We start from the raw sequence: 15,210 nt of genomic DNA on the forward strand, positions 1-15,210 counted from the left end.
TTATTATTAACGATATTCAAATTATCATTTTTTTATCCTCAAATTTCACATTTTCTTCGATCCACATAATTCGAATTCACATATTTCATCATATCTTATCTTTTAAAGATTCTATTATTGCGTTCGAACCACTATTCTTTCATCCTCAAATTCGCACAATCATTCCATGAATCTCTTTAATTAAAATTCACACATTTCATCATATCTTACCTTTCAAGGATTCCATTATTTCATCCTCAAATTCGCACTATAAACTCTAAAATTTGCACTAAGTAAGTCTCGAATGGAGTTTGAAATGTTAATCATTTAACCATTGAACCACTTATGATTGGTTAAGTTTAATTTATAATTACGAATATATTTAATAATTTGGTTGAATAACAAATAAAAGTAATATAATGAATAAAAACAATAATTATATAAATAATAGATATGTTGATAAAATATATAAAAATTAGTAATTTTTAATAAATTATTTAGATATTTAGATTAAAATATTTGAAAAATATTATATATATTATAAAATAATTAATACAAATAGAATTATTGATATATATAATTTAAATTAAGAAAAACGTTAATAATTGTATATCTTATAAATATGGAGATAAGTAAAAAATATTTTAATCTAAATAAAAAATATTAAAAATCAATTTAATAAGTATTTAGAGAGAGAAAATATGTTAATATAAATAAGAGACAAATAATTAAATTAGATTAATTTTATTTAAATATATTAGGAATAAATTTTTAATTAAATTATTATATATATATTTAATATATAATTATTTATTTATTGAAAAAAATATAAAATACAATATAAAAGAGATACAAAACTTTTAACATTATATTAAAATTATATTAAAATGAAGTTTCATAAATAATTATTCATTTATTATATCCCTATTCATTAATTTAGGGTCGAATTTAAATTTAAATAAATTCATTTAATTCATTTTTTCTAACAAAAAATTCAAATCACTCACAAAACCACAATAATTCTTGCAAATTTAGGATATTGTGTTATTAGATATATATAGATTACATTTAAAACACTAAAATATATTTTATATATAATTAATTAATAATTATTTTTTATTTATTATTTTATTAAAATACTAAAATCTCTGTTATTTTATTTTTATAAAAATAATTTTATATTAATTATTAATAAAAAATAATTTTCAAATTTTTACAATCTTATTTAGTTATAAAATTCATACATAATCAAACATAATTTTATGTACTCTATCATTAATTACATCATTCAATTCATTAATTAATTTTTTTTCTATTTCTAAAAATAAATATTTTTATTATATATATTAATATTTTCTAAATTATTTTATAAAAATAACCAATTTCTCATAATTAACACTAATCAATTTTTTTTAATAATATACATTTTTCAAATAACCTTTAAAAACCAGCTCTAAGTTTAATTTTTTAAAATATATAATTAAGACATTTAATTTTCTTATATATAATTTTTATATTTTAATTAAATTTATTTATAAAATAATTATAAAATAAAAATTAAATTAATTTATAATAAAATTCTTTTTTAATAAAGAATTAATTCTAATTAATTCATATATATATATATATATATGAAAAATTAATTTACAAATAATACAGTAAAATATTTATAAAATTAAAATAATTAAATGAAAATTTAAATATATATTAAACAAAATGACAAATTTACAAACGTTTAAAATTTTTTAGAGGTGACTTTAAATAAAAACTCGTTTCAGTTCTATAACGTTAAGTGAGAAAATCGAGCAAACTGAACAAACCCATCAAACTGAAAAACATCTACTAAATATTTTGTGCGATATTGAGATTTGTGATTGCCTGGTTTGGTAAGTAACGCCGAAAAATTTATGTCTAAAGATAACTCACCAATAAATAAATATATATATATATATATTAAAATAATGAGAAACACGACAAATCAATGGAGAATATCGGCAAGAGCCTCCAAATAAATGATTAGTTTAAAAAATTAAAACAAAAGATAAATAAATCTAGATTTGATAACTTATTTTTGTTGTTGTTAAGAAGTGGAAGAATACGTACTCGGAAAATAATTATCAAAACATCACGAATATAAGTAATAAACAATCTACCAAAAACAAAAAATATTATATGAATTAAAAAATTTGCAACGATAAATCTGATCCGACTAAACAATATACCGAATCGAACAAAGTACACTACTAACTTATACTAAATAATAAAAAAAAAAACAAGATAGTAAAAAAAACTATCAAAATAATAAAATAATTAATTAAATAAATGACTTTTGACCTCTAACAAATTTGTAGGGGAAAGAATTAATTTCATAAATTTCCGTTTAACTATTTTATATAAAGAAAAAGAAAAAATAGATATATAAAGAAGATCTCTCTAGAGACCTATTTGTTTTGGCTATGGATGAAATGAGAGAAATTAATTATAAAAATGAGTTTTAACTGGACTTTTAATAATAAAAAATAAAAAACAATTTTTTAATTATGTTTACTAAAGTAAGTTGGAATATAACCCCTCCATATACTTTGTGCCCATTTTTTTTTATGTGTCTCACAAACAAGGTTGAAAATATTATTTTTATTATTTATTTTATTTAATCATTTCATCCTCATCTTATCTTATATGTGAGAGGTATAGAGGACACAAAGAGAGTTCATGGTTGGAGTAACCATTAGGGGTGTTCATCGGTTCGGTTTCGGGTTATTCGAGTTCCTCAATTCGGTTTCTTCGAATTTTTTGTTTTTTTTCGTCAATTCGAAAACCGGACCGAATTCGAATAAATTCTAATTAAACTGAACCGAATTCGATTTTCTTTTATTTTAAACTCAAAATAAAATGTACTAACCAAGAATTGAACCCGGGGTCTATACCATGGTAGGGTACTATTCTACCACTAGACCACTAGTATTTTTTTTTCTGTTTTTTCTTTTGTTATAAATCTTAATTCAAAACATTATAGTTTAATTATTTTGAACTTATTCTTAAGTTAAGTTTGGAATAATAAATAATAAAAAATGAATTCGGTTTTCGGTTTGGTTTTCGAGTTGAAACCCAAACTCGAAAACCAATTCGAAAACCGTATTTGAATTCGAATTGGTTTGAAATTCGATTCGAAAACCGAAAATGAAATTCGAATTCGGTTTATTCGAATTCGGTGAATTCGAATTCGGTTTATTCGAATTCGGTGAATTCGAATTCGGTCGGATATTCGGTTCAGACCAAATATTGAACACCCCTAGTAACCATCCACTCCAGAGTCTCGATCAAAATATTACGAGTTTTATTTTATCGAGAAACGTTTTGAGTTTAAAGGGAAACTTTACTTTGGGTGTCATGTTAGGTGTCCTTGAATTCTCCAAAAAAAAAAAAAAAAAAATGAGTCAGGACCCAGGTTATTTTAAAATAATCTAAGATCAAACAAGGCCTTAATTCTTTGGGAAACATAGATTATTCATTGTAATCACTCCTCTAACCCAAAACATCAAGAGAGGAAAGAAATTTCATTTGCCATCCTAATCAATGTTGAGTCATCTTTGTATAATCTCATCAGAAAGACCCATTAGATTAACTGGACTTTTAATAATAAATAAATAAAAAACAATTTTTTAATTATGTTTACTAAAGTAAGTTGGAATATAACCCCTCCATATACTTTGTGCCCATTTTTTTTTATGTGTCTCACAAAGGAGGTTGGAAATATTATTTTTATTATTTATTTTATTTAATCATTTCATCCTCATCTTATCTTATATGTGAGAGGTATAGAGGACAAAAGAGAGTTCATGGTTGGAGTAACCATCCACTCCAGAGTCTCTATCAAAATATTACGGGTTTTATTTTATCGTGAAACGTTCTGAGTTTAAACGGAAAATTTTACTTTGGATGTCATGTTAGTTGTTCTTGAATTCTCCACCAAAAAAAAATATGAGTCAGGACCCATGTTATTTTTAAATAATCTAAGATCAAACAAGGCCTTAGTTCTTTGGGAAACATAGATCATTCATTGTAATCACTCCTCTAACCCAAAACATCAAGAGAGGAAAGAAATTTCATTTGCCATCCTAATCAATGTTGAGTCATCTTTGTATAATCTCATCAGAAAGACCCATTAGATTAAATTGTCTGGGAATCGAGATATCAGAAACGCGATAAAAGAGGAGCTCACTCGTTAGTGACGACTGACGCAGCCTTAATCAGAAATATTATCGATTTATTTCTTCAACTTCTTCCCTTCTTGGTGGGTTTGTTCAGAAAAAGGAAACTTGAGATCGTAACGCCATGTATAGAGTCCGAGTGTTGAGACAGATCACTGCCAGAGCTACACAAGGGACTCTAAACAGGTTCGCCTCCTTCGGTTGATCAATTTGCATCCTTTTTTGTGATAATTTTGTTTTTCTTTGTTTTATTTTCCTTTGTGGGTTAATCCAATATCAGTTGATAACGCTGTGAGCATGATAGATTAAGAAAGGAATCCTATGTCTTCATTCTTTTTTCTGGTTATAGATCATAATCCCATCTAAATGAATACAGTTTCTTTGAAGATCATGTTGCTAGTTGAATCATTGATTTCACAGCTTCTGTTGTATACATTATCTTATGCATCGAGTAGTTCATTCAAGTAACCAACTCTGTAAATAATAAACAGTTATCTAGAGGATTATCTATCTAGATGGTGTTTTTACTATTGGGGTTGAAACATACAGCTGAATTTTAACCGCCCCAAAAAAGAAATAGTAGCAATACTATGATCCACTTCTCTTTATTAAAAGGTGTAAAATGTGAGATTTGGACATGCTGTGTTAAGATTTTTGATAGTTCAAAATGGTGGCAATGCTAACATTCCGCCTGTTTGATAAATGAGTAAGAAAATAAGAAGGGGGATGGTATGTAAGCTTGTAGGCATATGGTCTGTCCATTTCTATTCTCCTAACTACTAATGTGTTTCCATGTACCTTTAACAACTTTACCAACACAGCCCTCGTATCAGGTTCTTATGTAGTTAATGTGATCAAAGTTTAATGTCAAACGAGGTGTTGCAATGATCGTGCCTTTCAGCCCAATCTATGATCTGTAGTTTTTTGCTTCAGTCCGATGTAACATTTTAAACTCATCACATGTTAATATGCTACGCAGCACCAAATTCCTCTACCCTTGAGAGGCATTTACTGTTTCTTCCTTGTCTTCCTTTTTTGTTCCTCTTGACTGATGTTTTTGTTCAACTTAAATAATTTTTTGTATGTCTGAATGACTGTTAATTCTCTTCTATTTATTTTTTCTTCTGTTCCTCGCGAGTGAGCTCTTTTACAAATAACTTAATAACAAATAGTATTATATATTGCTTAAACATTTCGTGCCTTGAATGGAAGCGGGAGGTCATGCTAGCTTCCTATTAAATACCCTGGTTTTCAAAAATATGTTTTAAACATTTCTAAAGTAGCTTGTACATCATCATTGGTGGGTCTTCTCAGCTTATATCTCACCTTCACTATTTGCGATGCAGATGTGTTCATTCCTTACAATTTGCATCTATAGAAGATGCTGAAGGGATATCAGCTTCCAGACCAGCTAAAGTACAAAACCTAGGTATATTGTGTGGTTACTTTAAATCTTCTACTACTTCTTCGTATATCAATTGATACAAAAGATTGTTGGGTTGGGGGGCTCAAAGGGAGTTAGTGGTGGAACTTTTATGACCAAATTGCCTCTTTTTATTTTAATTGAAAAAACACCATTGAAGGGTACTTTAGTAATGTGTTTAAGAAAGTTATGAAAATAATAATAAAATGTTAAAAGTATTTTGGTTGAAAAAAAGTGATAAATATAGCATGTCATATAAATGGGATAAGAAAAAATCTCACATGTGCCTTATTAAAGGTATATTGCTAGTATTGCTATGAAGTATAAGTTAATTCTAAGGATTTGCAACATTTTGTCTTGTAACTATTTGTTGATATTCTCTAGTTATCTAAAAAAAGAAAGATATTTGTTTGTTATTATAATCTTACTCAGGTTTCACCACTGTTATTTGTTTTATTAAACAAGCTGATTATTTGAATCTTTTACTGATTAGATATTCAGAAGATTTTGCATAGCCATAGGAACTTATAGTTAAGAAGAATAATTTCTATCTAGCTCATAGTATACAGAATTATGCACTTAAGTTTTAATTTTGTTGCTTAGTTTTTAAGCAGATCAGTGATCATGATTGTTTTTGTCATATATAGTGCAGGGAGAATGGATAGAATCCTCAAGGTGGAATACACTTGTAGATCCTTTAAATGGTGAACCATTTATTAAAGTTTCTGAAGTAGATCAAACAGAATTAGAGGTATGTAATATTGATTATTTTTCCGCCAGTCATGCCATCTAGTTATTGAACTGCTAGATTCTTGGTTCCATGTGGATTTTATGGGACATTACATATTAAATATAAACTATTTCCTCTATATACTTCTTTGTAATTACTGCTCTCAATCCCTTAAGTAGGGCTATTTGTTGACCACATAGAGTAGCAGACAATATTGTGGTAACATAATCAGAGCATCTATTGAGAGTGTATTCAGATTCTGCTTGAAAGTATTCAATGACACATTGACACGAGTGTTTTGCATTTGTCTAGTCTCTTCATTTTTTTGTGTGTATCAGTGTATGTATGTATGATGGGTTTAGTACTTATTTTGGTTCCTGCAACAATTGAAAAGGATAATCCAACTGATGGCTTATCATGCAGCCATTTGTGGAGAGCTTGTCCAAGTGTCCTAAACATGGGTTACACAATCCATTCAAGGCACCTGAAAGGTTTGTTATTCAAAGTTTCTTTTATTCCTCCATTAATGTCAATTGATATATTTTTCTCCTTAAAAAGTGTCTTTTTGGTTTATAGCTTTTGTACAAGATCATATTTTAAGTTCTTACAAGTGTAGCATCATTTTAAATAGGTATTAACTTTTATCCCCTGTCTGTTTAGATATCTTATGCTTGGGGATGTCTCTACCAGGGCAGCTCATATGCTTTCTTTGCCTAAGGTAATACCCATAAGGCTCATGAATGCATTGACCTCATTCTACACTGTTTATGACCAACAACATATAATTTCAACAAATTTGATAACTATAAGTCAGTATATAAGGTATGAGTTGCTAGTAATTTAGTATTTGATTGTAGACAAAGTTCTATGTAAATGAGTTGTTGATACTAGCATATAAACGTACATCTCATATACACTGTCAATCCTATCTCCAGTAGGTTTCCTAAGGGAAAATTTTGTGGTGGTTATTTTTTTTCCTTGTTTGTTTTCATTTGTTTTTTCAGACCTCTTTTTTCCCTAATGTTGTTTGAAAACTTTTCCACATAAATGAGAATTATGTTCTTCTATACATTAATTATTTATTAATGAAAGGTCAATTTTTATATAAAAAAGTCGTGAACACGAAGTTCGTTCACAAATTACGAAACGAAGAAAAGTTGATGAGAAGGAAAAACCCCAAAATGAAAAACAGAAAGAAGTCCCATCCTTTGCAGGTCCCTCCTTTCTTGATTTAAGCGGAATATTGAAGAACCTTAACCCTTTTTCTTATGGATCCTGTTCCTTTGAGAATGTGTCTATTACGATCCTTTCAAATTGTCCTTCACATGATAATAGAGATGTCTTCCATTCCAGGTCAATCCTCGTTAAAGAGCACCAATCGGTCCATTTTTATAGTTAAACAAGTAAAATCATAAAATGATCAGTATTATATAGTTAAACAAGGGAAATCATAAAATTATTGTTATTGAACTCTCTTTTAACTTTGGTTAATTGTAAAGGAACCTCCAATTGGAAAATGAATGTCAGAAAGCAATCCCCAGGGGTTCTTTGCATTCTTCTACTAAATTTTTTTATGCTAGTTGATGCAATTTTTTTTACCTAGAAGTTAGTTTTGAAATAATTTGGACTTATGCATGGGTTCCAGGTTTCAGATTTCTTCACCAGGTTGATACAAAGGGTAGCTCCAAAGAGCTACAGCCAGGCACTTGGTGAAGTTTTTGTAACACAAAAGTTTTTCGAGAATTTCTCAGGTGATCAGGTAAATAGAAATCCATCTCTTTCAGATTTTTAGGTTCATTCAACCTTGTACAATAAATTATTCCTTCTCATTCATTTTATTGGAGTTTCCAGCAAACTGTTCTTTACTTTTATGTTTCACTATGAGAAATTTCATTAAATTTATAGATCATATTATCACATTCATGAGTTAGTTCATCACAATAACTTTGTCATTATGTCATATCTTGTACAAATTTACAATAAATTTCAAATTTAACTTTTTTACTTTAAAATAAAGGTTGTGTAGGTATTTTGGTCAGGCAAACTCCATTACCTGCTCACTTAAAACTCCATTTAAAATGACGTGGGTCATAAAATAAATTGGAGGAAGTGTTTCATTTTGGCTATCAGTTTTTGTTAAATTGGCTTGACTTCTCATTAGAAGAACACCAACAATATATGTTTCTAATGATTGTTTAATTATCATGTTCACTTTCTGCACATTTTCTCAGCTCTTAAACTTCTACATGTCTGGTAGGTCCGTTTCCTGGCAAGGTCTTTTGCAATACCAGGGAATTATCTAGGGCAGCAAAGTCATGGTTTTCGTTGGCCTTATGGTCCAGTAAGTCACCCATTTACATTCAATTACTTTAGAGAAAACTAAACAGACAATATTTTTGGCAGGTATTTGTTTTATTAACCAAGAATATTAAAAGACAACATGTTATGGCTCTCTAACCATCTACAATTAAAATTATGGCTTCATTCAATAGGACTGTTAATAAATCAAGTTTTTATCAGATATTGATACTCAATGTTTTTTTTTTGAGAAAATACTCAAATTCAATTTGAGTTCATTGTCACTGGAACTTGAATTTTTTCCATTTTCCTCGAAAATTCTCAACTATGTTTTCTTATGTATCTCTACTAAAGCTGGTTGATAATATTAACTAATATAAACTTCGGGGACTAATATAATAAATCTAAGGGCTTAGATACTATTTAGAGCCCTAACAATTAATCCCTAACCCTACTTAGCATTACAACACGGTTCTATTAAAGTTGGTTGATTATGTGAATCAGGCTCCCTGAATTTAATTGTTATAAAAACTTATTTAATGTGAATACGATTAACAAACTCCTAGCATGCATATGACTTGTAACTTACTGGACGACTATAAACATTTTAGATTCAGCACTATTTTCTTGTTTTCATATTGTAGTATCAAAAGTCAAACCAAGGAAAGAACTTTAAATATTTGTACTGCTAGTCATCGCTCCTTATTCTATAAGGATGTATTTGCAATTATGAAAATATATATCCTCCTAATAAAATGTAAGTACATGCAACTGCAGGTGGCGATAATTACTCCCTTCAACTTTCCTCTTGAAATTCCGGTGCTTCAGTTGATGGGAGCACTATATATGGGGAATAAAGTTGTTCTTAAAGTCGATAGCAAGGTCAGTTAATTTTATGAAAATAAGTAATTAATGTGTATTTTGCTCTCGCTCTTTTATAATTTCTGCTGGCTATGGATTGTATTACTTGTGATACTTTGCGTGTTTTATGATTTTACTAAAAAAAACTTTTTTTTTCTTGCCTAGGTATGTATCGTCATGGAACAAATGCTACGTTTGCTCCATGAATGCGGGCTTCCTAAAGAAGATGTTGACTTCATTAATTCTGATGGGAGTACGATGAACAAACTCTTGCTAGAGGTTGGCTCTTATCCAACTTTTTTTTTTCGGTTCTCTTTATTTAGCTATCTAATTAGAATAGACCGCCATCTCTAGCATAAAATCCCTACTAGTTTTGGCCAGCCTCACCAAGATATCATCAGCCAGAAACATTGTAATAACATGGTAAAACATCCTTAATTTCTTATTAGTTATTAAACTATATATGATGGGACAAATGCCAAATCCTATACCAGGAATTGTTTTTGAATGTTAAAGTTATGGATAGAGTTTTCATAAAAACAACTTCTAATAATATAAGCAGTGTCAATACTAAGTCTTGATCATGTGATCTGAAATGTTGTTCATTAAACAACTCATTTCCATGACTCGCTATACCTATAGCATTCTAATAATAATCTAGCTGTTAATAGGAATTTACAGAGTTCGTAAATATGACTTATAATAATATAAGCAGTGTCTATACCAAGTCTTAAACACGTGATCTTAACATCTTTAAACAACCCGTCTCCATGACTTCCTATACATATAGGATTCTATTAATTATAACTCTTAATAGACAGTGAAATAATTTTGTAAGTACGACTTCTAATAATATAAGTAATGTCTTACTAAGTCTTGATCACTTGACCTGTCTGTTGTTCACTAAACAACTCATCGTCATGACTTCCTATACCTATAGGATTCTAATAATAATATAACTCTTAATAGGATTCTAAGAAATAAAACTTACAAACATTAATGGCAAATTACCACTTTTGTAGGATTTGTATTATACTACTAAATAGATGCACAAACCAAACTTGAGCTCAGACACAAAAACTCATCATATCCACTGGTTAACTATTTACAGGAATAACATAAAGCACCCTGTCACATGTACTACCATTGCTGTTCTATATCAATATTTGAAGGAGAAATACATCACTTTTGAAAGCTTTTCCTAATTTCATTAATCTTGTTTTTAGGCAAAACCTCGCATGACTCTCTTCACGGGAAGCTCAAAGGTTGCAGAAAAGTTGGCTTTGGATTTGAAGGGACGAATCAAATTGGAAGATGCTGGATTTGATTGGAAGATATTGGGACCTGATGTGCAGGAGGTTTGTGTTTGAATAGATGAAACAAATTATCTCAACATAATATTGAATAGATGAAACAAATTAATTTAGAATTGAATCTGTGATCATGCTTGGTTTAATACTGTAGGTGGATTATGTTGCCTGGGTCTGCGATCAAGATGCATATGCATGCAGTGGCCAAAAATGCTCTGCCCAGTCTATGCTGTTTATGCATGAAGTAAACTTCTTCCTTCATTTGTCAAACTAAGCTTTAGTCTTGTTATACAGTATATTCCTCTGTTTTTTTTTAAATGATAATTTCATAAAATTATAATTTTCTGTTTACTCTAAATGTTTCGGCAGAACTGGTCGAAAAGTTCATTCTTGGATCGAATAAGTGAGCTTGCTTCAAGAAGGAAGCTGGAAGACTTAACCATAGGCCCTGTCCTTACTGTAAGTATGTAAAACTAAAGTGGTTTATAAACAAATTTTCAATTGGTTATCTTTGGAGTCTGATTCTGTAGCTGATATTTGATATTAACCTGTTTTGAGATTAGTTACAGTTATTCATGATCTAAGCATTACTACTCCAATCACTGATTCCATAGATACTCATATTCTTGTAGAATAGGAACCACTTATAGTTGAAAATCCAGATGGGACTAGAATTATTTTTATTATTTTTTGAAATGTTAAACTTTTCATTAATAGAGTCAGTGTCTATACCGAGGCCTTGCTTGATCTTGGGTTGTTTGAATAATCTGTGGGTTATTTGGGTAAAATGTTGTTTGATGTAGAAGTGGATTATTTGGATAAAGTATCCAAAATATCTAAAGTACACCACGGAGTCAATGATGGAGCACGTGAATATTTTTGTAACATTTTAAAATATTAAATACTTAATGTTGTTCCATTGTTGAAGTTCACCACGGAGTCAATGATGGAGCACGTGAATAGTTTACTCCGGATTCCAGGATCTAAACTTCTTATTGGAGGCAAGCCTTTGGAAAACCACACCATTCCTAAAGTATATGGTGCTATAAAACCAACTGCCGTGTTTGTTCCCCTCGAAGAAATACTGAAGGATGAGAACTTTGAACTTGTTACCAAAGAGATTTTTGGACCATTCCAGGTACAGTCGTATTTCCCAGAAATAAAAATGATGGGAAAAAAATTGCATGTCATTTCAATTTCTATTTATTGTCTATTTAGATAATTACCCAGTATAAAGATCATCAACTACAAATGGTTTTGGATGCTCTTGAAAGGATGCATGCACATTTAACAGCTGCTGTCGTGTCGAATGATCCAATATTTTTGCAGGTAAGATTCTGTTATCTGTTAGAAGATATTTTCTAAAATTTCCTTAAAATGTAATACTTTATTCTTATTTGATAATTGCTTAAATGTAGGAGGTTATTGGGAAATCGGTTAATGGAACAACCTATGCTGGACTTAGAGCAAGAACTACGGGTGCACCACAAAATCATTGGTGAACCGACAACTCACTTTTTTCTTCGTTTCATTGACCTTAATGGCATTTGTGAAGAGGCTATAGTAATCAGAAACCATATCAATTTGTACAGGTTTGGACCGGCTGGAGATCCACGGGGTGCAGGAATAGGGACTCCAGAAGCAATAAAGCTTGTTTGGTCGTGTCATCGAGAAATCATATACGATGTGGGTCCGGTTCCACGGGGCTGGGAAACTCCTCCTTCGACTTGATGATATATTTTAGGACATGAAAAGCTAATAAATAACATACATAACAAATAACATGGAATAAATGAGGGAGGATTTGTTTTTTGTTACTATTAATATTTTTTTTCTCTCTACTGGCCTATTTTCATTGCAGAATATAAGGATGGGTGAGTTTTCCCTTCTTTTTATTTTTGTTGAGAAATGAATTTTGATAATAAACAATAGAATTTATATTAATATAATTTTCACAATTTGATTTCTTGTAATAGAAACAAGTTGATGTTTTTTATTATTTATTAGCTTTGGTCTGTTTTCTGGTATGATGTTCTTAGATTAGATTTCTTAGGTTGGTCTGTTTGTTGGAAATAATGTTTTATAATTATTTAAACTTTTTTCTTTTTTGAGAAATGAGCTAAAAAAAATACCTTATGATCTGTTTCTCTTACTTATTTTCTTAGAATACCAATCATATGCCATATCCAAAGATTTGATCTGGTATGCCATCCAATTTAAATTTATTGGCAATAAGTTTCTGACCCTTATTTTAACTTATTGGATTCTGGGTGTAAATTGAACGTCTAATACTCTTCTTCTTTTATTTTATTTTTTTATAAAAATTAATTCTTATTAAATCAAATTAAAATTATATATAAAACATTAATTTACCAATTATAAAAAATAATAGGTAAAAAATATCTTGGTATCAAATACAATTTATCTTAAATACTACAAAATTACAAATATTAAAATTCTAAAAAATTATCAAACAATCATGCAATACATTAAGTTGACCTCTAAAAAACAAACTCATTTAAGTTCCATAACGAGGGATAAAGAAAAACACGCCTATCAAACCATTAAAGTCGATGTAGGAAGAATGTCTATGCAAAATATATAGTTAAAATAGTGAGAAACTTATAAAAAATTACGAGAGAATACCTATAATAAGGCATTCAAATGAAAGATGAATTCTAAAAACTGTGTTTTATTTTCTGAACGCTAGGTCTCCCTTCCTTCGAAGTGTGACTAATACTCGCGAGTTAAGCATATAACCCGCCAATACACTTAACCAATATATTATTAACACCCTTCCTCGAGTTGAAAATGGAAGAGAATGAAGACTGAATATTAAAAACGTTGAGAAGGATGAGATTTGGTAAAAATGTCGGTAATCTGAGCTTGCAAAGAAACATGAATCAATTGTATGGTATCATTAATGAAATGTTGTCGTGTCAAATGACAGTCAATTTTAATGTGTTTGATAAGTTCGTAAAATATATTATTATGAGAATCTGTATTGCACTATTATTATTATCACAAAAGAGAGGAATATAAAAGGATAAAGGAAAACCCATATTTTGAAGTAACCATTATAGTTAGAGAAGCTCAAAGAGTATCTGTAAAAGTACGATATTCAGATTATGTACTAGAGCGAGAAACAACTGTTTGTTTCTTAATTCTCCATTAAATGAGAGATTTTCCAAGAAAGAAACAATAACCAGTAATGGAACGACGACCAGTTGGATCCCCTACACAATCAACATTAGAGTATGATTATAACTCTAGATGAAAAGAGTGAGCAAAATGTACTCAATTAAATAAAGTTTCTCTAATATAACGTAATATGCGAAAAACGACAAAGTAATGAGTAGTACGAGGATATGACATAAATTGACTTACAATGTGGACAACATATGCAATATCTAGTCGACTGACACTAAGTTTATAAGACTATCAATTAGTTGTCGATAAAGTATTTCATCACTTAGTGGAGTACCATCAGTAGCAAATAAGTGCTCCGTGGAGTCAAAGAGTGTGTTATCAATTTTTGTGTCAGTAATATCGGCTCGAGATATGAGATCAGTTGCATACCTATTTTTGATAAATAATAACCAGATTAATCGGAAAATACTTCAAGCCCCAAGAAATAACTTAATTTTGTTTGTTTTAGGATCTTGCACAACACAACTATTACTCGAAAAAGTTAAGTTAAAACTGAGAACACATAGTTGTCCAACAGAAATAAAATTTAACGAAAATTTCTGAACAGAAAATATTTCAGTTAAGGAAAATATAGAATTTTGAGCGGTACCAATAGTTTGAACATTCAAAATAATATTCTCAGCAGTATGAACATCATGCGAAATAATAGGTTTTCTAGTGGATGTGAGAAAAGATGATTCATAAGTCATATGATTACAACATCTTGAATAAAAAACCATTAGGTTCAAGTACCTGGTGTGTTAGTTAAGTTTGGAGAAGATAAGATTGGAGAAAATGTAGTACAATGATCCGGTTGAAGTTTTTTTACAAGTGATTGAAGGTCTTTAAAGCGAATTTGGGGAAAGTGTTCTCTAATGAAGTACCTATGGCGACAACAACGGTAGAGAATGCAAATTTGGAAGACTTAACCATTCAAGTTGAATCAATGTAAACATCAATATTTAAAAATAAATACACAAACCCTAAATGACCATAAAACCTAGAGGCTAAGTTTTGATATCATGTTAGAAGAGAGAGAAGGAGAATAGTATTGTGTATACATTTAAGATGATAGATATACACCTCACCAATGTATATCAGTGGTAAGAGTTGACTTAAAAGACCAAAAGGTCACGGATTCAATTTCATCTGAACGTGCTTTGAGTTTAAGCGGATGATCATGATTGTGGGGTGTCATGATAGTTCTCT

The 15,210-nt window shown here is 29.6% G+C and overlaps 1 protein-coding gene across 1 annotated transcript; it reads left to right on the forward strand.

Annotated features, from left to right (window-relative positions):
* The first annotated feature begins 4,062 nt into the window (after nt 1-4,062).
* LOC124933942 (delta-1-pyrroline-5-carboxylate dehydrogenase 12A1, mitochondrial) lies at nt 4,063-12,651 on the forward strand. Its single transcript, XM_047474391.1, has 16 exons — nt 4,063-4,376; nt 5,537-5,619; nt 6,261-6,364; nt 6,767-6,834; nt 7,004-7,061; nt 7,989-8,102; nt 8,601-8,684; nt 9,419-9,523; nt 9,668-9,781; nt 10,729-10,860; nt 10,967-11,056; nt 11,182-11,271; nt 11,741-11,950; nt 12,031-12,141; nt 12,231-12,310; nt 12,405-12,651. The coding sequence occupies exons 1-16, from the start codon at nt 4,315-4,317 to the stop codon at nt 12,541-12,543; spliced, it is 1,644 nt and encodes a 547-aa protein (XP_047330347.1). The 5' UTR covers nt 4,063-4,314; the 3' UTR covers nt 12,544-12,651.
* The last annotated feature ends 2,559 nt before the right edge of the window (nt 12,652-15,210 follow it).

This window comes from Impatiens glandulifera, chromosome 4, assembly GCF_907164915.1.
Source record: "Impatiens glandulifera chromosome 4, dImpGla2.1, whole genome shotgun sequence".
Taxonomy (NCBI): Eukaryota; Viridiplantae; Streptophyta; class Magnoliopsida; order Ericales; family Balsaminaceae; genus Impatiens; species Impatiens glandulifera.